Below are 27,516 nucleotides of genomic sequence, written 5' to 3'. Positions count from 1 at the left end.
CAAGTCAAAGGTATGTACTTACTCCCATCCACCACCCTTTTCCCCCTTTCATCTTTGCTCCTTACAGATGACGGGTCATCCCTGTACTCTGTCCACTGCTCTGGGTCAGAAGCAATGTAGCATAACACAGTATATCCCTAGCAAGGTCACTAAATTTAATCTGTGAACTCCCCTCTCCATCCCCTCATGCAGAAAAAGAGAAGATGGGGAGAAATCCCTTCGAGCTATGTGAAAATATCATTCATATATATAAGCACACCCGACCACCCTTCCTTGCATAACAGTATCATCTATACACAGGTGAAGCAATTCACCTAATGATTAGTACTAAAGGACACAATAAAAGAGACTTCATGGTGGCATATGTTCCCTCCAAGACAAGGGCTTGGAGTGAAATTGAATATTAAGAAATGTTATTGGATACAGCTCTTTTCCTAAAGAAAAATATTAAACAAAGTAGCAACACAGTCCTTATTGGAGATTTTAATTGCGGTGAGCTCAACTGGGAGGAATGGGAAGCAAGCAACAAAGCGGATTCCTGGAGAAATACCCTGTTGAGTATAGCAATGGAGAACACAATGACCCAGTGGGTAAAGGAAATGATCCAGGTAAGAGAAGATGATATTCCCACAAGATTAGATCTGTTACTAACTAAAGAACTAGAGATCAGCAGCTCCTTGAACTACTTTTGTCTAATAAGAAAAAGTGACCATATTACAACTGAATTTCTGCTGGAGGATGAGGAAATAGAGCCAAAGAAGACCCAATTTTAGGAAAGCAGATTATTTAGGGTTGAAAAGATTCTCTGAAGGAACAAACTGAGAGGAATTCATGAATGCCACAGGAATAAGAAGGAAATGGGAAATCGTTCTTGACATTTACAACCTAAGAATGAACAAACATGTGCAAAACACTACAGAAAGGATGAAGCAGAAACAGGACTGGTTTAACAAAAAATGTGAGATTGCAAAAAAGGCCAGGGATATAGCTTGGGGAAAATCGAGAAAGAAAAGAAGCAATAAAACAAAAGCTTACAAACAAGCTAGGAATGACTATACAATAATTTGAAGGGAGGAAGAAAGCAATTTGAAAGAAGTATAATAGATAAATGCAGAGGAACCAAAACTGTTTTACAGGTTTATAAGTGGAAAATTGAGAGACAGGGAAGAAATAACCAAGTCAATAATGGGTGGTGAGGTCTTTGAAGAGACCTCAGCTCAGGCAGAAACAATAAATGAAAGTTTCCAATCGGTCTTCACAAAAGAGCACAATTTTTTTTTTAAGAAAAGCCAGGGGAGCAAAAAACCAGGTTTAGCAGATATGAATGTAGAAGTGAGGGAAGTGCTCAATCTCTTGGGATTATTGGATGTGGCAAAATCTTCAGGACCTGAAAGGATCTCAAACTGGATACTTAAAGAATGTAGAGAACAACTAGCTGACAAGATCCACTGTCTTATTACATGTTCAATGAAAGAAGGCACTGTGACACTTGATTGGAAAAGGGAAATGTGGTGCCAATTCACAAAGATAGAAACAAGGAGACATCACTAAATTATAGGCCAGTATCACTAACCACCACAATAGTGAAATTATGTGAAAGGATTGTAAAAGATTGATGGACCAAATATCTTGAAAAGATGAAAATTGTGACAGTCAATTTGGCTTCAGATCTGGAAGATTGTGTGTGTCAAACCTTTTAAGCTTTTACTCAAGAGTCATTGATGTACTGCAAGAGAGAGAAGGGTGGGTGGACTGTGTGTACTTTGACCTAGAGAAGGCATTTGATATAGTACCTAACAGTCAGCTTATGTGGAAATTGGAGCACGGATGAGGATTGAGTGGCAAGCTTCTAGAATGGATAAAAGACGTTTTGGAGGAACGATACACGAGGACAGTAGTAAAGGATAAGATGTCAAGCTGAAGAACAGTAATGAGCAGAGTTCCACAAAGTTCACTGCTTGCACCAATAATGTTTCTTGTCTATACCAATGACATAATGGAGAGAACAACAAACTATGCCAATATGTTTGCAGATGATGCAGAAATCATAAAAAGAGTGAAAAATGAGGAAGATGGTAGACTATTGCAAAAAGATCTAGACATTATTTTTGCATGGAGCCAAGAATGGGAAATGAAGCTCAATATAAAAAAATGCAAAGTACTAGACATGGGCAATAGTAGTAAAAAGCCATCCTTAAACCATTCCTTGGGAAGTGAACCCATTACAAAAGCAAAGGAGAAAGAACTGGGAGTCTTGATAAAAACAACCTATCCCCTGACAGACATAGCAGGATTGTGGGAGAAACATATGGACTCCGGCAGAAGATCAAAGTAGCATTCCACTATATGGATGAAAGGATGATGAATAAACTCATCAAAACCCTGATACGTCCAAGACTGGAATATGCACCAGTAGTATGGTCCCCCACACTCAGTGAAGGATATACACAAGATCAAAAGAACATAAAGGGCAGCAACCAAACTGGTCCCCAGCCTGCCAGATAAACCATGAGGAAAAACACAAATACATACCTCATCTCTATATCAACAACACTCCAATACCACACACACACCAAAAATCCTTGATGTAACATACAATACATCCATGTCATTTAAACAACACATCACAAACATAAAAAAATAAATGCACACCTAGACTTAATGCACTTAAATCAATCACTGGAACAACATTTGGACAAAACAAACAAATACTACAATATACAAACAATGCATACACTCAGTGATGTATTATGCTAGTCCAGCATGGGCACCTAATCTCAGTGAAACACACCTCAACATCCTTCAGACCATACATAACAAAACCTTAAAAACAATTACAGGCTGCACAAATACAACACCTAGAGACCATCTATGCTATGAAACAAAAGTCCTCAAAGTCAAGGCTCACCTTGACATGAGAGGCACACAAACACTTGCTGCAGCCTCCACAAATACAGCACACCTGCTATACTACATAGCAGTACACCCACACACACCAAGAACCATAAAAAAAAACCTATATCACACACAAATACCCTTTTCTCTTCCTCCAAAACCACCAAATGCCAGCCTCTGGAAACATGTTCATAATCATGTCACTCACTGCTCCATTAACACACTAAAAGACAACACATTGCTGCATCCCTCTTCCTTCTAAATCCTTTCTCCAACAAAAGGCCAGAGTCTACCTGACTAAACTGTGGTGTGGCCACCACCCAGCCCTTCTAAGCTACCAGAAGAGACTGGATGACCACATTGTGGACAAATGCCCAGGATGTAACACCTTCACCCCATACTATTCAATAAATAATGGGAGACTGCATTTTACACAATCATGCACACAAACAACACAACATACACTCTATAAAGAATTTGTGGGAAAACCCCATTCCGGCTGTGGCATTCCTTGGGGAGACGGGACTGCTCAGACAGTCTAAGGAATGACAACAACAACTAAATGTACTGGGTCTACCAACTTTGAAAGATCAAAGAGAAAGAGGTGATATGATTAGTGTTCAGGTCACTAAAGGGGATAGATTGCAGTGACAGAAGAAATCTCCTGATTAATGATGGGAGGGCTTTAAGGGGTCATGGGAGTAAATTAAGAAAGACCACATGTTTAAAGGATGTGAAGAAATACAGTCAACTCCCTGTTAACATGAGTTCTGTTAACACGATTTCGATCTTACACGACTTAAAATTTATTAATATAAATTCTGATAACACCAAATGTCTGATGTTATGCGAGTTGAATTTCCTGCCTACTGTAGTTGAATATCTCGCCGCCATAGTGCAGGAGAGACATTCTGACTCCCGCGCTCCCACTCTCTGCATCTTGTCCTGGGTGTGAAGCCAGCCCTCACAGCGTGTGGAACTCGTAAACAATTTTATCAAAAATTTGTGTTACATAATATTCATGTACTATGGCACCCAAGCATCCTGGTACCCCAAAGGAGAGTGCAGCAAAGAGGTCAAGAAAACTTGTGACCATAGAAAAGAAGTTAGAAGTGTTGGATCGTTATGATTGGGGTGAAAGAACTTCTCTTATTGTTCATGCTACTGGACTGAATGAGAGCACTTTGCGGACCATTAGGGCGAATGCTGACAAGATCAGAGCCAGTTCTGTTGCTGGTACATCAGCCTCCTCTTCACAATGTTCCTGAGCAAGATCCATGGAGATGGAGAGGATGGAGATTTTATTGGCACAACAGATCCAAAACCAAAACAAGCATAATGTCCCTATCAGCATGGCAATCATACAAGCTAAAGCTAAGTCTCTACCAGGATGTGCAAGACGAGAATAAGGAAGACAAAGACAAAGCCAAGACCTTTAATGCCAGTTCTGGGTGGTTCTCAGGTTCAAGAAACGATATGACTTCCTCAATCTCAAAATGACTGGGGAAGCTGTATCTGCCAATGTGGAAGCAGCCAAAATGTATCCGGCTACCCTCAAGACCATCATTGAGGAAGGTGGCTACACTTCCAAGCAGATTCTTAATATAGACGAGACAGGTCTATATTGGAAAAAACTGCCTAACTGGATCTATATCTAGGTTGAGGAGATGACTGCACCTGGATTTAAGGCCTCCAAGGATTGTCTTACGCTCTTGTTCGGTGCCAATGCAGAGGGAGACTGCAAGCTGAAACCTGCCCTTGTCTACCACTCGGAAAATCCACGAGCATTGAAGGTGTGTATGTATGGATGTTGATTACTAGTCATGAAAGCTTTGAAATTTTTTACCGAGATTGTAAATGCTCGTTTTTTTCGTGCACCAAAACAAAAAAGAAAATTGTGTCACCAACTCACAATTTATGGCACACTAAACTAATTTTGTTTGTTCTCGTGTCTTCACAGGGCTACATCAAGACCTTCCTACCCTGCTACTGGTATTCCTACCAAAAAGGATGGATGATGGGGAGCATATTCAAGGACTACTTTGGGAAATTGGAGAAAGAGTGAGAACTTTACTGCGAGAAGGAAGAGATTCCATTCAAGATTCTCCTGATCTTGGATAATGCTCCCAGCCATCCCCCGTCAATAGAAAATCTCTCCAACAACATTCAGCTCGCTTTCTTGCCGCCAAACACCACTTCCATTGTGCAGCCATGTGACCAAGGAATTATTCAAACCTTCAAGTCGTATTATCTATGTTTGACCCTGACTGACATGGTTGAAAGGACACAAAAAGACAAGATGACCGTGAAGGAATATTAGAGGCAGTTTACTATCAAAGATGCTCTCTGCTTCATTAAAGAATCTTCGGAGAAAGTACCAAGGAAATGCCTAAACAGGGTTTGGAAACATCTGTGTCCTCAGTTGGTGTACAATTTCGTCGGCTTTGACATTCAAGAAAATGTCTCTAAAGCTAACAAGGAAAGTCTTGACAAGGCCAGGGAAGCCAGGTTTGACCAACTTGAGCATAAAGACATTGATGAACTGCTAGAATCACACACAGTGGAACTGAATAACAAAGAACTGTTAGAGATGGAGACGATACAGAATGCAGAGTTGGAGGCAGCTGCATCTCGGCCTATATCAGAAACCCCAGAGCCCGAGAGAGTCTTGACCAAAAGTGATCTCGAAAAAGCACTCTCGTTTATACGAGAAGGACTGGATATCTTGGAAGCCAAAGATCCGAATATTAACAGAAGTGCAACAGTGGCCAGAAAAGTTATGTCGGAGCTGAACTGTTACAAAGTGATGTTAGATCAAAAGAAGAAAAAGACGACGCAGACGAAACTCCACCATTTCTTTCAAAAAAAGATAGTCAAGGAAGAGGAGGCAAGGCAAGGCAAGGAGGGAGAGGGAGATGAGGAGGGAGAACCGAGTGAGGAGGCAGAGCAGGGTGAGGAAGGAGAGGGGAGTGAGGTTGGGGATGGGAGCACGACAAGTGACAGTGATGGTAGTGATGCGTAATAATGTTTACATGCATAAAAAATTGTATTTTACCAAACAATAAATACCGATATAGTAAGAATGTGTTTTTATTGTTTCTGTAACCTTCAAATTTATTAATAGTGTGTTTGTTTAGGATTTTTAGTAATAAAATCCCAAAATAGATGGACTTTCCCGTTGTCCAGGAACATAACCCCCACTATTACCATTATTTCTTATGGAGAAATTATGTTCTGTTAACACTATTTCCATTAACACGACATCTGGAACGTAACCCTTGCGTTAATGGGGAGTTGACTGTACAGTTTTCCATATAGATGCATAAATATGTGGAACAACTTAGAAGGTGATATAGCCCAAGCTCAAACAATACATGAGTTCAAATCTAAATATAATTGGAAATCAAAGATTTGGATTGATTGGAACTATACATGAATTTGAGTCTAGGTATGTTAGAAAATTAGAGAACAGGAGATGGGACCCAACAAGCCTTGCTCCTTTCCTGTATAATACAACTTGGTAAATACAGCCATTCTCCACTCATCCCTATCTCCTGTCTTCTCCCTTCTTTGCTCAACAGACATTTCCCTCTTCCTCAACACCCCCTTCACCCCATCCATTCATCTCATCCTCGGTTGTCCTCTCAAATTCACTCTCTCTACCTCTGCCTTCTACACTTCTTTCACTAATCTTTCTTCACTTTTTCTTTCCATGTGTCCAAATCATCCTAATACTCTTTCATCAGCCTTATCTGTCATCTCCTTTTTCACTCCCACTCTCCTCCACACCTTGTTTCTCACTCTGTCCAACTTAGTAACCCTTACCATACTTCAACCACATTCAAATTTTTCCTCTCTGCCTCTCTTAAATTCTAAGTCTCTGCCCCATACAAAGCCATTGTCACAATTACCCCTTCATACAATTTCCTCTTTGCATCTATTCCCAGAAACCTATTTCTCATGACACTTTTTAATCCTTGAAGGCATTCACTTTCCTCCCACATATGACCCCAAATACCTAGAGCTATCCATTTTCTTCAGCCTCTCTCCTGTAAGACTTATTTCCAACTCATAAGATCCTCTCCCCTTGTACATCTCATCACCTTGCTTTTACCCATTTACCTTCAACTTTCTCCTATCACATACCTTCCCAATCTCCATCACTAACTCCCTTAACCCCTTTAATACGATGATCCCTACACAGGTATCATGAGGCATGAGTGAGTATATGAAAATGCCACTATCGGCTTCCTGATTATATTTATTTTGTAGTTGTAGCTGAGTGACCCACATATTCTGTGAATAGGCTTGATCGCATTTTCTGTGGTTACAAACATTCTGGGTGAAAGAGAATGAGTATAACAGCTGTAACTTTATATCTTATAATACATGTACAGTATTGTGATGCATCATCGTACATTAGGCAGCTAATATGTGCATGAATATTTGACTGCCACAAGCACAGTGTTGTCAGCAAACAACAACTGGCTCACCTCCCACTTTTCTCCATTTTCTTTACTCATCTCCAGTCCTCTGCCCATTACTCTCACCTTTACCTCCCGCACCACCCCATCCATGTACACATTGAACAGCCATGGCAACAGGACACATCCCTGATACAGTCCCACCTTTATCTCAAACCATTTACTCTCTCCATTTCCAATTCTAACACATGCTCTACTACTCTTATAAAAACTCTTGATCCCCCCTTAACATCTTTCCCCACAATTCCATATATCTGCAAAACCTCCCACAGCACATTCCTATCTACCTTGTCATAAACCTTTTCCAAATCCAAAAAGGCTAAAAAATATCTTTACCTTTTACCTAATATAAATGAAATAATCAAATCCAAATACTGATAAAAAAAATTCCCAACATCACAAATATTCATACGACACCCAACATGTCAGTCACCCCCCTCTACACCCCTACTTGGGGCTGTTGAGTTACCTAAATTTACTTTCAACTTCCTCCTATCACATATCTTCCCAAACTCTGTCACTAACTGACAGCAATGACAAATACAATAATATACATACCAAAAGGCCCTTTCAATCTTATAAGAGAAGTGAGTCAAAGCATATACTTACTCTTCGTCCATTCAACACCCATCTAAAATCCTATTTATTATCCCTTCCATCTTTATTCCTTCTGAATGAAGGGCCATCCCTGTACCCTGCCCACTGCTGAAGTCAGAGGCAATGCACCTCCACCACACAAAGTAATAAAACTCCTCAACAGCAGGGCCCAACAGTTGAAAACCTCCACTGATTCATTACATGGTGAGCCCCCCCTACTTTATTTCCTCAAGTTTATCCCATTCACCTCTGTCTTCCACACTTAGTCTTTCTTTATTCATTCTTTTCATGTACTCAAACTATCTCAATATTCTTTAATCCACCCTATCTGGTAACTTTCTTCCTAACCCCACTCTGCCTCACCTCCACATTTTTAAGTCTATTCATCCTTGTAACTCTCACCACACTTCTTAACGTTTCATCTCAAAGATGTCTAGACCCTTCCTTTCTGCTTCCTTTAAATTCCAAGTCTCTCCCCAAACAGCATCATGGGCATAATCACTTCTTCATAGTCTTCTCTTTGCATTCATCCCCAGATAGTGATTTCTCGTTAACAGTTTTAATTCCCCCCAAATGTTTAATGTATTCTCTTTCTCTACAATCCACCTCCACCCTAACTCTTCCATTCCCTGCTACATGTGACCCAAATACTTTAAACTCTCCACTTCAACCAGCCTCTCACCTTTTAAACTCACCTCAACTCATTGCCACTCTCACCCCTTGTCCATATCATCACATTGATTTTCGGTTTTCTCCTCTCACATACCATCCCAAACTGCCATCAACTGCTTCAGTCTCTCCTTTGACTCAGCTACAAGCAGTGTCATCCACAAACAACTGGCTCACCCCCCACTTTCTTCCACTCTCACTTACCAGCTCCAAACTGCTACCCAGCACCTTTGCATTTACCTTCCACACCAGCCCATCCATATCCATGTTGAACAAATATGGTCAAACATAATAACAAGTGTTGCCTGGAAACCTGCAGGCCCACAATGCCTGGCATTGGTCCTCTGGCCCTCCCACAGATCTCTCTGGGAAGAAATTTTGGACTGCTGTCTGTCTTGTATGAGTGTGGGATTGTTTCTATGCCACCAGTTGAAAATAGTAGGGGGAGGGGAGCAATTGCTGACTGTAAGCTCTCTCCAATGTGAAAAGATAGAATAATTATAGATGAACCTGATACAGTAAGATCATAGGCATAGTCCTGCACATTAATATAGAGGTGATGAGGTTGATGGACATTAGGGAAATTATTCCCTCTGCTGTCTATCTTGCAGGATCACCAAAAGGAAGTACCTGTCACTGGTTTAAATTACATCCTTTCCTTTTTCCTTAACAACATTCTTAATACATAAGATATTACAGATCCTTTATATTTACCATATTGCTCTCAGTGTTGATTCTAGAATCCCAGGGATGACAAGATCATCACTGCCAAGTCGACAACGATGGCCTAAGAGCACCAAAGCTGGCATCTTCACACTGGAGCCAGTATACAAGATTTACTTGTACAAAATTTTAACAAACTGGAAAAAAAAAAAAAAAAAAAAAAAAAAAAAAAAAAAAACCAGGGTTAACCAGATTCAGTGACTTTCTCAGTATATAAAACAACTGTATACAGTACATTACCATACAGCAGGTGATAGAAATTACATTATACAATATAGCAATCAAATTAATCAATACATTGTCCCAGATCTCTCTGCATGAGACCCATGACTCCCAGGTAACCAGCAAAAAGGAAGACATATTGTGTTGTTGCCTGGGTATGGCTAAGGTGAGGCAGTTTAAGATAAAGTGTTCTATGATTCACCACAGTCTTGGATCACATGTTGGATTCATGATCAACAGCTATTATCCACCCAGATGAGAGCTCAGAGCACATATATAGCCCAATCTATGGGTAATAGTTGCCAACAATCACCAAATCGAACACAAACAATGTACAAATACTGCAGAATGGAGCAGTAAGAGCAGGATGCACCAAAACCACCCCTATAGGACACCTACATACAGAAATAAAAATCTTCCCAATAGAGCATCACATGAAAATGATAGGAACACAGTTCTATGCCAGAACCCTAAACAACACACACCCCTCACATAACATCTCACAAGCACCACCAACAGAATGTGAAAAAAATATACCAGCAGTACACTACTGAAACATCTATCACAACCTACCACAAGCACACAAAATAGCCATACAGAAACACATTCACACACAGGTAACTAAAAAAGCCCTTCGAGAAAGATCATCTAATTCAATATTCCAACAACAACCACTAGATATAAGTCTCACAGAAAAAACCCTCACACACCCGACAAGACCCACATTAACTTTCCTACATTTAGGGCACTATCTGTCATTGAAACGGCACCATCACAGAATAGGGGCCTGCTATGGGCTCAGTTAGTAGAGTGCATGTCTGGTAGCCACATGGTGAATTCAGTGTCTGTTTGAATCCTGGCCACAGCACAGAGGTTAGGAAGGGCATCCTCTCTGAGTAATGGCACCCCAACAGCTGCTCACCTCTGACCTGAGGTGACTTGGGCATCACTGTGTCTGTGTGTGATACATTAGCTTCCTCTGGGTATTGGCACTGCAGTGGCATACCATGGACACCATCTCCTGCATTAATGTATGAACAGTTCCAGACCACTGGTAAGGATGAGGTCCAAGAAGGGTACCAGTTCTACAAAAAACATGAAATAGACCTGGACAAAGATTCAAACTGTTCCAGATGCAACCACCATACAGATGATGCTATAGAACACCTCATACCACACTGACTATCCCTAGGTAAATTAATATCACTTTTTCACATGACTTAGGGGCTGTTGCCAGTTTTCTGGAGGCCATGGGTCTTCTGCAAAAGATACCAGGAACAATGGACTGATTAATCTCTATATCTTCTAAGTACTTCTGCCAATTTTATTTTTAGGAGATTATATATGTTCCCTTGTACATGGGTGGTATTTTCCTTTCTACTCATAGTTTTATGGTAATCTTTACATGGAAGTGATTAGATGGAAGATCTTGTAAGATTTCCCATGTTGTTTGGGTTTGTAGGCAGGATGAACACATTAAGTCAGAGGATGTTGGTTGTTGTGTTGAAGAGGTTGTCTAGTGGGGTTGTTGCTGGACTTAATTATGTTTAGGTTGGGGAGTTGTTAAAATATCTTGTAACTTCTTTGATCTGTTGTTGTTATCATTCCCTACACTGTCTGGCCAAGCAGACAGGACATCTCCCTAAGGAATGCCAAGGATGGAACAGGGTTTTCCCACAAATCCTTTATAGTGTATATTGTGTTGTTGGCATTTGTGATTGTGTAGAATGCAGTCCTCCATAATGTATTGTACAATAAGGGGTGAAGTGTTGCATCCTGGTGCAGTCATCCAGCCTCTTCTGGTAGCTTGGAAGGGCTGGACAGTGGGAGAACTGCAGTCTGGCCAGGTGGACTATCCTTTCAGGGGAGAGAGGATTCAGAGAGATGGATATCAGGGGGTCTAGCATGCAGCAATGTATTGTCTTTCAGTTTGTTGATGGAGTAGTGAGTGATATTATTATGGATATGCTTCTGGAGGCTAGTGTCTGGTGATTGTGGAGGAAGAAAATAGAGTATTTGAGTGTTGTTTTGATGTTTCTTGGTCTATATGGTGAAGTGGGTATGCTGTGTTTGTGGAGGCTGTGACAAGTGTTTGTGTGCCTCTCACAAAAAGGTGATCCTTGACTTTAAGGACTTTTGTTTCATGGTGTAAATGGTCTGTAGATGTTGTGTTTGTGCAGCCTGTAAATGTCTTTAGGGCTTTGTTTTTTATGGTCTGTAGGGTGTTGTGGTGTCTTAGTGAGATTAAGGCCCCATGTAAGGCTCACATAATTCATCACTGTGCATATCCTTTGTATACTATGGTAATAGTTTTCTCATTTTGTCCAAATGTTGTTCCTGCAATTGATTAAAGCATTTAATCTTTATGTTTGTGATGTGCTGCTTGAATGACATGAATGTATCATATGTTACTCCATGTATGTATTTGTGCTCCACTGTTAAATTGGTGAGAAGTGTGTCTGTAGATTTAGTTTGAGCTATTTTGAGTCTATTTGTAGTGAACCATGTGTTTACAAAGGATTACAAAGGCGGAGCATGCCGACAGGAGACCTTTTGATCCATATCTAGGTCGGATGCAAAAAAAAAAAAAAAAAAAAAAAAAAAAAAAAAAAAAAAAAAAAATAAATTAAAACTATAATAATGTAAAAATAACATAAAATACATAAATAAATGCATAGGTATAGTTGAATAACAAACAAAAAGGTAAATAGTAAATGATTATAAATTGACATATAACTAATAATAAATGAAAATCAGACAGACAAATTATAACAAAAAAACAAATAATATAACATAAATTATAATCATTACAGCATCTTACTTGGGTATTTATCTAAATGATTCTTAAAGCTTCGAACTGAACTACATTGCACTACCTGTGCAGGAAGTTTATTCCATTCATTAACTACACGGTTGGCAAAGTTGTTTCTACCTACTTCCAAATTGAATCTATTTCCGGACAGTTTGAGACCATTGTTTCTTGTCTGATTCTCATTCAATGTGAAAATTTGGTCACTTTTGATGTTGTCAATTCCCTTTAAAATCTTAAAGACCTGTATCAAGTCACCTCTGAGTCTACGCTTTTTTAGGGAAAACAGATTCATGTGCTTAAGTCGATTTTCGTATGATTTATTTTTGATATTTGGAATCAGTTTTGTGTATGTCAAGGTATGATTGTAGTATTTCTGCAGCTTTGTCTGCATTATGGGGTGTGTATGTAATTGCTATGTCATCAGCATAAGATGTTTATATTTCTGAGGTGTCGGATGTGGGTATATTATACACATATAGATTAATGAGTGTGGGGCATAGAATTGAGCCCTGTGGTACTCCATTCTTAACATTTCTGGTGTGCAATGATTGGCCATTATATGACACATTGCTATTCCCATCTGTCAGATAATTGGCCAGCCATGTTTTGGTATTATTGTGCATGTTTGTTATATATATTCTGTTTGTGAGATTGTGACAGGTGATGGTATTGAAAGTTTTACTAATGTCTAGTGATATAAGAAGTGTTCAGTGTGGGGGATTATCTGAATTAATGCCATCAAAAATACTTTGTGTGAGGTTTATCAGAAGAGTGTTTGTGGAGTGTAGTGGTCTAAAACAGTGTTGCGATTCTGCAAGGGGGATATGTGGTGTGATGAGTTGTACTATGAGATGTTCTATGACTTTGGAGGGGGTGCAGAGAAGTATGATTGGGCAGTGTGATGTTGTAACTGTTGGGTTTGGGGATAGTGATAATTTCCCCATACTTCCAGATGTTGGGTATAGTGCTGTGCCAATAGCTGAAGTTCCCAATATTGGTGAGTGCATATATGCCATGTGGTCCAAAGTGTTTAGGTGGATGTTACTTACGCTGTCAGGGCCACAGGTAGATGAATACTTGAGGTTATGGATTATATGTTTTGCTGGCTGTCTATGAAGGGTGTGTAGTCTGAATCTGTGAGGAAGTCTTTCTTAGGTTGAATGATGCATTGGACATCATGGGTAGGGGTGAGATGGTTTGTCTGTGCAAAATGATTTATGAGTGAGTTTACTTGTTGTCTGCTTGAGGGTAAGTTGACTGTTGTTGTGGTTATTACTGTGTGAGAGCATGCCGTGTTACTGTTGGACAGTGTAATGCTATTGAGTGTCTTGTACAGTTTTCTGGTGTTTGTTATGTGATTGTGTTGATAAATGTTTGCAAGGTTTGTGGTTTTTGTTCATATATTTTGTTGTTGTTGTTGTCGTTCCCTAGACTGTCTGTCCGAGCAGTCCCGTCTCCCCAAGGAATGCCATAGCCGAAACTGGGTTTTCCCACAAATCCTTTATAGAGCGTATGTTGTGTTGTTTGCGTGCATGATTGTGTATAATGCAGTCTTCCATTATGTGTTGTATGGTATGGGGTGAAGTGTTACATCCTGGGCAGCTGTTCACAATGCGGTCATTCAGCCTCTTCTGGTAGCTTAGAAGTGCTGGGTGGTGACCGCACCGCAGTCTGGCCAAGTGGACTCTGTCCTTTCGTGGGAGAGAGGATTCAGAAGGGTGGATATCAGGGGGTCTGGCATGCAGCAGTGTGTTGTCTTTCAGTGTGTTAATGGAGCGGTGAGTGATATGATTATGAATATGTTTCCAGAGGCTGGTATTTGGTGGTTGTGGAGGAAGAGAAGAGAGTATATGTGCGTGATAAAGGTCTTTGGGTGTTGTTTTAATGTTTCTTGGTGTGTGTGGGTGTTCTGCTATGTAGTGTAGCGGGTGTAATGTGTTTGTGGTGGCTGCGGCAAGTGTTTGTGTGCCTCTCATGTCGAGGTGGTCCTTGACTTTGAGGACTTTTGTTTCATGGTGTAAATGGTCTGTAGGTGTTGTATTTGTGCAGCCTGTAATTGTTTTTAGGGCTTTGTTTTGTATGATTTGAAGGGTGTTGTGGTGTGTCTCACTGAGATTAGGAGCCCATGCAGGACTCGCATAATTCAACACTGAGCGTATGCATTGTTTGTATATACTCGTAGTTATATTAGTTTCTTTGTTTTGTCCAAATGTTGTTCCAGTGATTGACTTAAGTGCGTTAAGTCTGGGTGTGCATTTGTTTTTTATGTTTGTGATGTGTTGTTTGAAAGACATGGATGTATCATATGTTACACCAAGAATTTTCGGTGTGTTTGTGTGTGGTATTAGTGTTGTTGATGTAGAGATGAGGTATGTATTTGTGTTCTTTTGTCCAGTTGGTGAGAAGTGTTGCTGTAGATTTGGTTGGAGCTATTTTGAGTCTGTTTGTGATGAACCATGCGTTGAGTGTGTCAAGGTATGGCTGGATTATTTCTGCAGCTTTGTCTGTGTTACGATGTGTGCATGTAATTGTTATGTCGTCTGTGTAGGAAGAGATTTGTATTTCTGAGGTGTCTGGTGTGGGTAAGTCATGCATGTATAGATTAAATAGTGTGGGGGATAGAACTGAGCCCTGTGGTACTCCGTTCTTAATGTTTCTGATGTGCGATGATTGGCCATTATATGACACGTAAGCATTCCTACCTGCCAGATAATTGGCCAGCCATCTTTTGGTGTTATTGTGCATGTCTGTGATATATATTTTATTTGTTAGGTTGTGGCGGGGGATAGCATCAAAAGCTTTACTAATGTCTAATGTTATAAGAAGTGTTCTTTGGTGGGGCCTATCTGAATTGATGCCATCTAAAATTCTTTGTGTGAGGTTTGTCAGAAGAGTGTTAGTGGAGTGTAGTGGCCTAAAACCGTGTTGTGAGTCAGCAAGGGGAATATGTGGTGTGACAAGTTTAAGTATTAGGCGTTCAATGACTTTAGAGGGGGTGCAGAGAAGTATGATTGGGCAGTGTGATGTTGTAGGTCCTGGAGCTGCAGCATCTACGTCGTGGGACCACCCCCCAACCCCAAGAGTTGGGGGCCAAACGGCAGCATCTACCCCTGGCCACCGGCTCTACGCAGGTGGCACCGATCCCCAAGAGGAGCTATGCCTACCTTGGGGAGTACCACAATCCTTTTTCCCAACATGCAATATATTTTGTAGTTGATATCAGTACTTAGTGCTTGTACTTGTACTTGGTCCGCTATGTTTTGAGGGATAGGTGTGGGGGTATTGTGTTTAAGTGTGTTGCATTGTCTGATGAACCCTTGGATTTCTGGTGTGAAGTTTGGGTTATGTAATTTTCTGTTGCCTCTGGGGATGTATTTCTTGTTTGCATTTTGTATGATTGTATTAAAGGTGTATTTACCTAGTATTTTACAGGACTGGAACTATGCTCATGTTGACCCGTTTTTGTATCTCTCTACATCTAGTTTGCTTTTGAATTCATGTATATTTCTGGCATTAACTGTTTCACTGTTCAATTTGTTCCAGACATAAATTACCCTGTATGGGAAACTGTTCTTTTTCAGGTCTCTTCTATAATTGTCTTTCTTTAGTTTCTTTGCATGTCCTCTTGTTTCTCTTTTGTCCCATTTTAATAGGTCATCTCTATCAAGAACTTTCATTCCTTTCATAATTCTAATGATGGTCAACAAATCACCTCTCTCCCTTCTCTGCTCTAGTGTTATCAGTTGTAATGTCTCCAATCTTTGTTCTTATGTCAAATGTAGGTGCCATCTTGGTCGCCGCTCTCTGGATTCTTTCTAAGTTCTTTGTGTTCTTCTTTGTGCTTGGTGCCCACAATGATATAGCATATTCCAGTTTCGGTCTTATCAATGCAACAATTAATTTCTTAACCATCTCTTCATTCATTAAGTCGAAAGCCACTTTCATAGATCTTAACAGATTGTAAGTCTCTCCAAATATCTTGTTTACATGTTTGTCAGGAGTCAAGTCACTTGAGATGATTACTCCTAGGTCCCTCTCTGAGTTAACTTTTTTGATTTCTTTATCTCCAATCATGTAGTTTCCCGAGACTCTATTTTGCTACATTTCTTGATGTTGAAATTCATTTCGTGTTTTTGACTCCATTCCCATACTCTATGCAAGTCATCTTGTAACAATCTGCAATCTTCTTCTGTTTTCACTCTTGAGCAATTTAGCATCGTTGGCAAAGAAGTTCGTGTAACAATTCACTCCTTCATCCATATCATTTATGTATATGGCAAATATTAAGGGAGCCAAAACAGCCTTGGGGGATGCCACTCAGTAAGTTGTTTTTGAGCCAAATTCATGTTATATTAGAGTATCTGTTATATTAGAGTATCTGTATGTTCGTAATGAATTAGTCTTAAGCTGCATATACATTGTGTTCAGATTCTTTGTAATTTTTTATATTTTTATGTTTGGCTTGTAGCTGCGTTAGTAACTAGTGCCGTTCCATGTTTTGCAGTTTTCATCTCCTCTACTCCTCTAGTATCATGGCAGAGCCTCTTATGTGAAGAGGCCATGCCTCTTGTAAGGGGCAACCCCCCCTCTTTTTTCTATCGTCAAAATATACGTGGCATCAAGTAAACGGTGATCCTTCTTGCCCTTTGTGTGAGTGAACTTACGTAACTTCGTAATTGGGCAACCAGTGCCACGTTTAGTATACAACAAGCCAGTCCACTGTGCCACATCCTCCTTTTCTTTTTGATATCTATGCATATCGTGTTTTTCTTTTATTCCATGTACCACAATGCATTTTCATTTGTCTACCGTGTCTCTCACTAGGTTTTGTTTTTCTTTTATTACTTTAATAACTGTATCTTTTGTGTTTTCTTCCATTTGTTCTTTTAATATTTTTCTAAAAGATATCTCTTGATTTTCCTTTTCTTTTTTCCATTAGCTTTTTATTTCATTGACTACCACTTTTGTGGTCACAACCTTCAACTGTTCTTTCTTGCTCTTGTCCTCGTTTTTCAATTGTTCATTTTCTTTCTTTATACTATTTCACTCCTTAGATCATTTAATTCCCTTATGGTTTGTTCATTACTTTATCGTAGAGCAACGAGTTCTCTGTGCATAGCTTAGTAATCTATTTTTAAGTAAAAAAATTCATCGACCAGCTCACTTATTTCCCGATTTCTTAGGACACTACTATATCTGTTTTCTCTATCCATATCAAGACTTCTTCCCATATCACTTGCATTTCTTTGAAACCCCGAAAATATATTTCCTTCCCGCCTTGGAATATTCCTTGGCGGGAAATGCGTTTTGGAATCTAGCCTCTCGGGCTCTCCACTATACTCACCTCTATTTCTCTTTTCGCTGTTTTGTCTTCATTATCATTTCCTTTCTCCATTGTTGCCAGAAAGGAAATATACACATTTCGCAAACTAGAAACAAGAGAAAATACTTTAACGGTCTCACGGCATAGTCAGACCGTGCAAAAACAACACTGGTTTCCTTCGATGTTTATACTGGAACCACTAGGTATCGCTAGCCACAGCGCAGCACAGCACTTGCTCACTCTACGACGTCTCGAATGAAGTGTGTATTTACCTAGTTGTATTTTACGTGTGTGTGTGTATTTACCTAGTTGTATTTTACGGGAAGGGGAGCCATGCTCGTGGTGTCCTGTCTTCATATCTCATTTTATCTAAACTATTTTTAAATTCATGTATTGTTTTTGCACACACCACTTTCTCATCTAACTTGTTCCAAATGTCTATTACTCTGTGAGGAAAGCTGTTCTTTTTCACATCTCTTCTATAGCTGTCTTTTTTTATTTTCTTTCCGTGTCCTCTTGTATTTCTATCATCCCATTTTATTAGATCCTCTCTATCAATAATTTCTATGCCTTTCATGATTCTGTAAATAGTTATCAATTCTCCACTCTCTCTTCTTTGCTCTAGTGTCTGTAGCTCAAGTTTTGCTAGTCTCTCTTCATATGATAGTTTTGAGAGTGTTGGTGCCAATTTTGTAATTGCTCTTTGTATTTTTTCAAGTTTTGTTATACATTTTTTTGTACTTGGTGACCACATCATTGCTACTTATTCCAATCTTGTGTCTTATCAAAGTGATTAGTATTTTCTTCACCATTTCTTTATCCAGGTATGTAAATGCCACTTTGATTGTTCTTATCAAATTATAAGTTTCTCCAAAAATCTTGTTTATATGTTTCTCAGGTGACATATTATTCATAATAATGACTCCCAGTGTGTGTGTGTGTATATGCATATACACACACATAATGCACAGCAGCATCCATGTCTGTGATTGGTGTACTGTTTTGTGTCTCAAAATGTTGTTCTATCTCTTCAGTGAAAGCTTCCCAGTTTGCTCTCTTGTAATTGGTGTATGTGTGTCTGTGGCCAACTGGGGTGTATTGTGTTTTGGTGGTGGTGATGATGATGATTGGAAGGTGGTTGGATCAGAGGTCTCCAACAACTTTCTATGAAGTTGTTGGGATTAGGCAGGGGGAACAGAGGGTGATGTCATGAGGGGGTGCAGAGGGCTTGATGGGAGATATGTGTGTAATTAAGGGTGTTGTTCATGATGGTCTGTGAGTCAAATTGTACTTACAGATCAAACCCTCTGTCTGTGAGTCAAATTGTACTTACAGATCAAACCCTGTGTCAGGCCAACAACTTGGCGTTGAAGCCACCACGAAAGATAAGATTGGGGAGGGTGGCAAATTGGTTAAGGTCAGATCTTAGGTTGCTCAGAACTGTGGGGGATGATTGGGGGGTACGTACATGTTAACTATTGTAATTGTGGATTTGTTATCTGTTCAAATTTGGATTGATTGGGTTTCAGTGGTGTTGTCTGTGGTAGGGAGCAGGATTTTGGTGGTGGCACCTATGTCCATGAAGCAGATGGACTGGTGGATAAGGGGGATGAGCCCACTGCTATTGCTATCAGTCCTGTCATGTCTAATGGTAGTAAAATGATGAAATATGGGTATTTTGGGAGTGTTGTAGTTTGCTTCTTGCATAGTTCTTTTATTTATGCCATCAATGTTATGTTGTAAGATGTAGATGTTGTATGTTCTGTAAATGTTGGAGATTGTTGTATGGGGTTGGGGTACTGGTCAGGGAGAATTAGGATCAGGGTCAGGAGGAAGAGGAGTGTTTGGGGAGGAGAGGAGGGAAAGGGGATGGCAAGGGTGGGGGTATGGGTGAGTATGCAGGCTGGGGGTGTGATGGTAGGAGTATAGTTGTGGGTGGGCAAATAGAATAGGTCCAGGTGTTTTTGTGTTGTTTCATGTCGGCAAGTGTATTGCATTTGTGGTGTGCCCAGTTTTTGCATGATTTGCACTGAACTGAGCCCTTTGTCTGTCGACTCAAGGTGATGGGTTTGGAGCATGTTGAACATGTGTTTTGTGGTGGGCCCAGGATTGCTATCTTCATCTCTGGCTTGTAGTAAGAGAAGAGAGATGACTGCCAGAGAATCACTTCTCAGTGCAGAAACAATGTGAAGGTGCATTGTTGCAATAAGGGTTGTGGTACTTGCCCAGATAACCAAAGCTGCTCCCAGGAATTGGTGCCACATGCATAAGAGCCAGTGGCAGGGGTGTACTGTGGCTATTTAGCCCCCTACTTTTGAGGTTGGGGGGTGGTACAACAATGAAGATGTTGCCACACCAGGACCTCTTAATCTCCATCTGGGGTATTGGTTGCATGTTATTATGGCAAAGTAGCATGCAGCTGATACTTTAGGGTCTATATGGGGTGCCCCTACAGACCAGAGCCACACATCATTTTGTCTGTGATACAGGAAATCTCTGTTCATAGAGAAATGATGACACTTTTATTATACTGTGACTGTCCCTCCGTTATGCTGTCTCCCCACCCCTTGTTACTACCCTGTACCACTTCTCTGAATATGCATTTCCTTTTTTTGGCCTACCCTGTGGTGGGGGAAAAGAATGCTGCCACCAAGTCTTCCCACTTGAGTTGTACAAGGCGACAAAAAAACAAGAGGGGGATAGGACTAGGAATCCTGTTACCTGTAGCCCCACAAGGGACATTCCTAAAAAAAGTAAAAGCATAAAAGGGTATAGGAGTTTTCCAACCAGTATCCTAAGGTTTGGGTCTTTTAATGTGTGTGAATGTGGTACTGATGAGAGTAAAAGGGAAGAGATAGGGAGTATGTTTGTGAGCAGATGGATGTGTTGGCACTGAATGAAACTAAGTTGAAAGGTAGGGGTGAGTGTGAGTTTGGGAGTGTAGTTGGGAGGTTCTCAGGAGTGAAGAGAGGATGAGGGAGAGAAGGGGTGGGTATACTAGTAAGCGAAGAGATAGGTAAGCATGTAGTGGAGCGGAAGGAGGTTTCTTCAAGGTTAATGTGGATGAAGGTGAAGCTGGGGAGATGTGGGTTTTTGTAAGTGTATATGGGCCTGGTAGTGAGAAGAGTGTAGATGGGAGGCTTTTTGGATAGATTTAAATGAGTGCATGGAGGGATTAGGGAGAAATGTCACTGTAGTTGTATTGGAAGACCTTAATGCTAGGATAGGAAATGAACCAATAAATGGAGTGATTGGGAAGTGTGGAGTTCCAGGAAAAAATCATAATGGAGATTTGATGGTGGAGATATGTCTCGAAAGAGAGTTGATGATAGCAAATACAGTATTTTGGATGAAAGTCAAGCATAAGTACACATGGGAGAGGGTGAGGGTGGTGGATGGAAGGGTGGTAGTGTTAATGGACTATATAGTGGTAACCACAAGTATAGTAGGAAGAGTTAAGGATGTACATATTCTAAGGGGAGAAAGCAGGGGAATACCAGATCATTTCCTGGTGGAAGGTGAGTTGAGAGTGGAGAATAGGTGGAGAAAGAGGAAAAGGGCAGAAGGTGCTTAGAATGAACTGCTTAAATGAAAAAGAAAAGGAGTATAAGAAGAGGCTGAGAGAGGAGTGGGAGGGAGTGAAGGATAGAGTAGAAATAGGAGTGGAGGAGGAATGGGGATGGTTCAAGGAGGGAGTCATAAGGTGTGCAAAGATGGTGTGTGGAACAAGGAGGATGGGAGGAAATAGAAGGAAGGGTAGTGAGTGGTGGGATGAGGAAGCAAAGAAGGGTGTAGAAGAGAAGCTTTCATAGACTGGTTACAAATTAGGATGAGGGAATCATATGAAAGGTACAAAGTAAAAGAAGTAAAGCATAAGATAAAGGAGGCAAAGAGGAGAACAGATGTGAAATGGGGTAAGAGTATGACAAAATTTTGAAAATAATAAAAAAGTGTTTTGGAAGTAAATTAAGAGAGGAAGAGGAAGTGAATCAAGTAGAGAAGAAAAGGTAAAAGGTGCAGATGGAGAGATGATAATGGAAGAGAAGGTTGTGAGAGGAAGGTGGGCAGAGTATTTTAGGGAGTTATTAAATGTGAAGGAGGATGGGGAGGGAAAGGTAGTTGCAGTGGGAAGTGCAAAGAAAATGACTGTGATGAGTGAGGAAAATGGAGGAGAAATAAAGAAAGATGAAGTGAAGGCAGCTGTTAAGATGATGAGAGTAGGTAAGGCACCTGGGTTGGATGGATGCCATGCAGAATATCTGAAAAAAGGAAGTACAGTTATGGTGGACTGGCTGGTGATGTTATTTAATGTTTGGGTCTCACTCAACAGTGGTTTTTGAGGTGTCAAAATGTGATTTGTTGCAACATGAATCACATCCATCTTAGCAGACAAACTAAGAAATTTGTGTTTTTTTGTGTGGTTTGAATGTTGAATTTGCCAGCTATGGTGTTGAATTAACCTCTTCCATATGATGATGCCTACATAGGCATCATGAGGTGCGAGTGGGTATACTAAGATGCTGGCATCTGCATCTTGATTATACAACCACTCCTTGTTTAACGACGACAATTGGGACCAGCATCGCTGTCGTTAACCAAATTGGTCGTTAAGCTAAAGTGTATACATATACGTACATGTACTGTATGTACAATGTCCAGCAATACATGTATCTTTATTTTCGTGTATTTTCCCTCTTTTATACAGTACATTAAAGCTTATTTACGGTTTTGATAGTACAGAAAGCCCTCAAATAACGCGGTGGTTAGGTTCCTGAAATTGCCGTGTATGACCAAATCCGCGTATGCTGACATTCCATATTAAATACCAGGGTATTTTTTTAGTTTCGACCATGGGCGCAATATAGCAATAGAATATTAATTATTTTGTAAATTAAAATGTATCAACATAACATGCAATTTTGTGGGCAGAAATGAAAATAAAAAATACCTTGCTACAAGCAAATATGCTAATGAACGAAGTCGGTAGCATAGGATCGGGACACCATCATGTCGTCTTTCAATTGACGGCCTCGGTACTTCCGACAGTACCTTGCCAGGTATATTTTCTTGAAGGAATGTTATGGAGTGGAGATACATGCATTCCTTCAAGCTGCAAGAACTTTGTATACCCCATAAGCTGAGAGAGTGGTTGAAAAGCCCGCCGTCTCTTACGACGACGACAACGAGGACAAGCCGGATGACATTTAATTTGCAGATAATGATTTATTAAACACAGGTTAGGTTAGTTTAGTTTAGGGTAGACGAATTTATCATCCTTTCATTTTTTGACGTCGGCATTTATCATAACAAACATGGCGTACCATTCGTCCGACATGACTTCGTTACTTACGAAATCTGTTTTAGCACCTTTTTTTTTTTTTCCGCTCACAAAATTGCATATTATGTTGATACATTATAATTTACAAAATTAATAATTAATTTTCTATTGCTATATTGCACCCATGGTCAAAACTAAAAATTTATCAATACCGGTATATACTGTACCCTAGGTAGTTTTTGGAACTTGCATGATGGTAATGTAGACCTAAGCTTCAGAACACTTTACCTCACCGCTAATATCCACCTTACAAGTTCATTTATAACATCATACAAATTTGCCTCAGCCAACTTATCATACACGACGTTGTAACTTCAGGAGATTTACGTTAAACAAATATTGGTCTGTCATAAAGCCTGTCATTACTCCGCATTGTCGTTAACCGAGTAGGTCGTTAAACGAGGAGTGCTTGTATTAATTTTGTAGTTGCAGCTGAGTAACCCCCAAATTCTGTGAACTGGCTTGATCATATTTTCTGTATATATCATTACTCAGTGAAAGAGAATGAGTAATACACCAATGACTTTATATTTTAAAATGAGAGTATTGTGATGCATCAATCAGCATACATTAGGCATCTGGTGCTGTGCACAAGAATTTGACTCATATTGAAGAGGTTAAGGTTTAGGGGAAGGAATTTATTGAGGTTGAATCTGTGAGTCGTCAAAATGTATGCCATTGAATTGTGCAATCCCATTGTATATCTCCATGTAGCCAGGTAGTATATTCTCTTGTTGACAAATGAGGTTAAAGGCTGAAGAGGATTCATTTTTTATTAATTTACTGCATGTAGTTTCTATACATGCATAGTCTTTTTGTCTTCATCCTTGATGTTTCTAAGTATTTCTCCAATTGTTGCCAATGCTTTGGAACTTCCTGGTTCCATCTTCTGGGTGAAAAATAATACTGGGATGGTTTATAGTTTCACCCAACCAACGATTATGATATGTGGCTTATGTGTTTCAGGCGAGAAATGTTGTGATATGAATGATGGTGTACATCATTTGTCGCAAATGCGTAGTTTTCAAGTAATTAATTATTGAAGTTATGCACTTATGCCTAAATCTCCCCAACGATCTGGGGGGACCTGTGGGAAATCAGGGTTTTTGGGTGGGGAGCACTAATAAATCGAGTAATGCGCATTGCAAAACAGGTATAAAATGAACAACACAAAAAAGATATAAAAAAAAAAAAAAAAAAAAAAAAATTCACCTTTGAGGTCCTGAGTGTGGTCGGCTAACGCGAGTGGTAGCCATGTTTGTTTACCAACGATTCGAAATATTTGTCACTATATCCGCTACATTTAGCGAAGGCCACTCCACCCGCGCAGGAGTTGCTAACTGTAAACTAATGTTGTTAGGTTATGATAGGTTAGGTTAGGTTTGCTCGGTTTAGGTTACGTTAGGTTTGGTTAGGTTAGGTTACGTTAGGTTACGTTCAGTTTGGTTAGGTTAGGTTACGTTGTTTGGTTAGATTATGTTAGGTTTGGTTAGATTACATTACATTAGGTTTCATTGGTTAGGTTACGTTAGATTAGGATAGGTTAGGTTTGCTTAGGTTAGGTTATGCTAGGTTAGGTTACGTTTAGGTTAGTTTACATTAGGTTAGCTTAAGGTATGTTATGTTTGGTTAGGTTAGGTTACGTTAGGTTAGGTTATGTTCGGTTAGGTTTGGTTAGGTTATGTTAGGTTTGGTTAGGTTAGGTTACGTTACATTAGGTTTGGTTAGATTAGCTTAGGTTTGGTTAGGTTATGTTAGGTTTGGTTAGGATAGGTTAGGTTTGGTTAGGTCATGTTAGGATAGGTTAGGTTACGTTAGTTTACGGTTAGCAACTCCTGCGCGGGTGGAGTGGCCTTCGCTAAATGTAGCGGATATAGCAACAAATTTTTTGAATCGTTGGTAACTTGGTAAACAAACATGGCTACCACTCGTGTTAGATGACCACACTCCGGACCTCAAAGGTGAAATTTATGTTGTTTTTTTTATATCTTTTTTATGTGTTCTTGTTCATATTATACCCGTTTTGCAACATGCATTACTCAATTTATTAGTGCTCCCCACCCAAAAACCCCGATTTCCCACAGGTCCCCCCAGATCGTTGGGGAGATGTAGGCATAAGTGCATAACTTCAATAATCAATTACTTGAAAACTACGCATTTGCGACGGAAATTATGTACACCATTGTTCATATCACAACATTTCTCACCAGAAACACATGAGCCACATATCAAAATCGTTGTTTGGGTGAAATTATAAATTGACCGTAAATTATCCTAGTCATCCTACCCTAACCTATACCCAGCCTAGTGGAAGGTGAGAAGTTTATGCTAAGAGGTACATACCTTCAGCCAAAGCCGTCACCTTAGCCCTAAACAGACGCTCCTCAATTTACGTTTTAGTTATCAAACACCCCTAAATCATTAATAATACACATAACATTGTAAAATAATAACATTAATTTCAAATAAACTAAATTCAAGCAACATAAATTGAGATGGTGGAGGAGGAGGGGGGGAGGAGGAGGAGGAGGAGGAGGAGGAGGAGGAGGAGGAGGAGGCAAGGCATGTTCAGTCTGTCGTTTGTGCCATGTGAACAATGGACGCAGCGTCATGCGTAAGTATCGTTTGAACTACGGAGAGCGCGCTAAACTAAAAAATTCACAATTTTTTTTTAACATTTTTTTTTTACAGTCAGTTCAAATGTAAAATCGAAAAAACATAAAACGAATGAATGTAAGTAGAGGAGCTTCTGTACACTTGGACTGTTGGGGGCAGGTAACAGTCACCACTGAGAACCGGAGATAAGTGTGGGAATTGAACCTACAACCAAGCAAATGCAAGAGCAGCACACTTCCGATTATGCCACCACTGCAGTGCCTAGGTAAATGTTTAGAATTTTGCACATTTTCACTTTTTTTTAATTATCTACTTTAATTTTTCTATGAAATTTCCTCTCAATACAGTATCACCACCAATAAATAATAATGGCAATATCTATTTTTTTTTTCTTAATAATGTACAATACTTGCCATTCTTATCTCTCTACCATCACTGCATACATACACAGATGCCCACACTGATTGACAAAGGGGAGCACACTCACACAGCCAAAGAAGTTTAATGTCATGAAAACCATGCACTTGCAGATCTCTATATAAGAAAAGTTGGTATAATAATAATTCAGGGAGGGATTTGTCATTTGATCTAGGAATGAGGAACATGGTTGACCTCTATGCCTATGGAAATTATACCATAATTGCGAGTACATGGCAAGTCGGGCATGCATATGGCATGAGTAAGTACCAAATGAGTCACTGGGATTTTCCTGTCTCGACCCTTAATGATCACATATCTAGGTAACATATTCTAAGGACTAAGGAGTAAGGAGATAGGAAGCAGACTGAAAACTTATATATACATAATACAGCTCCACATCACAATCATCTAAACTGGTGAAAACTCTATTATACATGAGCAACATATACATACAAGATGATTATAACATTACATGTAAAATTAGATAGAAAATCACGATACCTCTCAATTCCGTTTCCAATAAGCGACGAAACATTTAACATGTATGTACGGTACCGGTAAAGCCATTCCCTAACACCATCATTATTAGTCCATAAATCTCAACTAACGCATTTTCAAAACGTGTGACGATACCAAGTACATTCAGGTATCACATTCTATATTTATAAGTCCCATGAATTTTTGTTTGACATTTAGCATTGTCAGCTACTGGACATGCCCGACATTGTCATTTCCGCCACTCTAAGTCTAATGTTTTGATAAGGCTTCAATGGTCAGCTGCTCGCTGTCACAGTGTAATAGTGAGTACAAATATAATAATGTGTGTGTGTGTGTGTGTGTGTATATATATATATATATATATATATATATATATATATATATATATATATCTATATAAATACATACATATATACTTATAACATTCTGATAATTTTGTTTGTCATCTTGCTTGCTTGTAACCGTCACCCAGCCAATCAGAAGAAGATATATGACATCACAACTGAGGACCAGACAATCAGAAGAAGAGATATGACGTCACGACTGAGGACCAGCCAATCAGAAGAGATCAGAAGAAGAGATATGACGTCACGACGGAGGACCAGCCAATCAGAAGAGATCAGAAGAAGAGATATGACGTAACGACTGAGGACCAGCCAATCAGAAGAAGAGACATCATATGATGCGTAGTGTTCCAAGCAACGACATGACGTCACAATCTTCTGCATTTCACTTCTTATAACAATGTATCATTTAAAATCTTATTTGACCTAATATATATATATATATATATATATATATATATATATATATATATATATATATGTATATATATATGTGTGTGTGTGTGTGTGTGTATACATATATATGTATTTATATATACTTATAAAAGTTTCATATTCAGTACTTAAAAGTATAG

General features: G+C 39.6%; 1 protein-coding gene across 11 annotated transcripts in view; it reads right to left on the bottom strand.

The window, feature by feature from the left end:
- Positions 1–26,897, bottom strand: part of LOC143027327 (diacylglycerol lipase-beta-like) — a 418,191-nt gene extending 391,294 nt beyond the window's left edge. For 5 of the 11 annotated variants that reach the window (XM_076188638.1, XM_076188617.1, XM_076188621.1 and 2 more), the window contains exons 1-2: positions 26,601–26,896; positions 9,360–9,505 (exon numbers count right to left, since the gene is read on the bottom strand). In XM_076188638.1, the coding sequence (XP_076044753.1) occupies positions 9,360–9,454 (95 nt within the window). In that variant the 5' untranslated portion in view covers positions 9,455–9,505; positions 26,601–26,896. Of the gene's footprint in view, positions 1–9,359; positions 9,506–26,600 lie in introns of all 11 variants that reach the window. The other 6 variants (XM_076188602.1, XM_076188608.1, XM_076188615.1 and 3 more) reach the window with 2 other exon arrangements.
- Between the last annotated feature and the right edge of the window lie 619 nt (positions 26,898–27,516).

This window comes from Oratosquilla oratoria, chromosome 1 (genome assembly GCF_046742065.1).
Source record: "Oratosquilla oratoria isolate Oo_2021 chromosome 1, ASM4674206v1, whole genome shotgun sequence".
Taxonomy (NCBI): domain Eukaryota; kingdom Metazoa; phylum Arthropoda; class Malacostraca; order Stomatopoda; family Squillidae; genus Oratosquilla; species Oratosquilla oratoria.
Note: the sequence above shows the minus strand (reverse complement) of the source record. Positions and strands in the feature narration are given on the sequence as shown.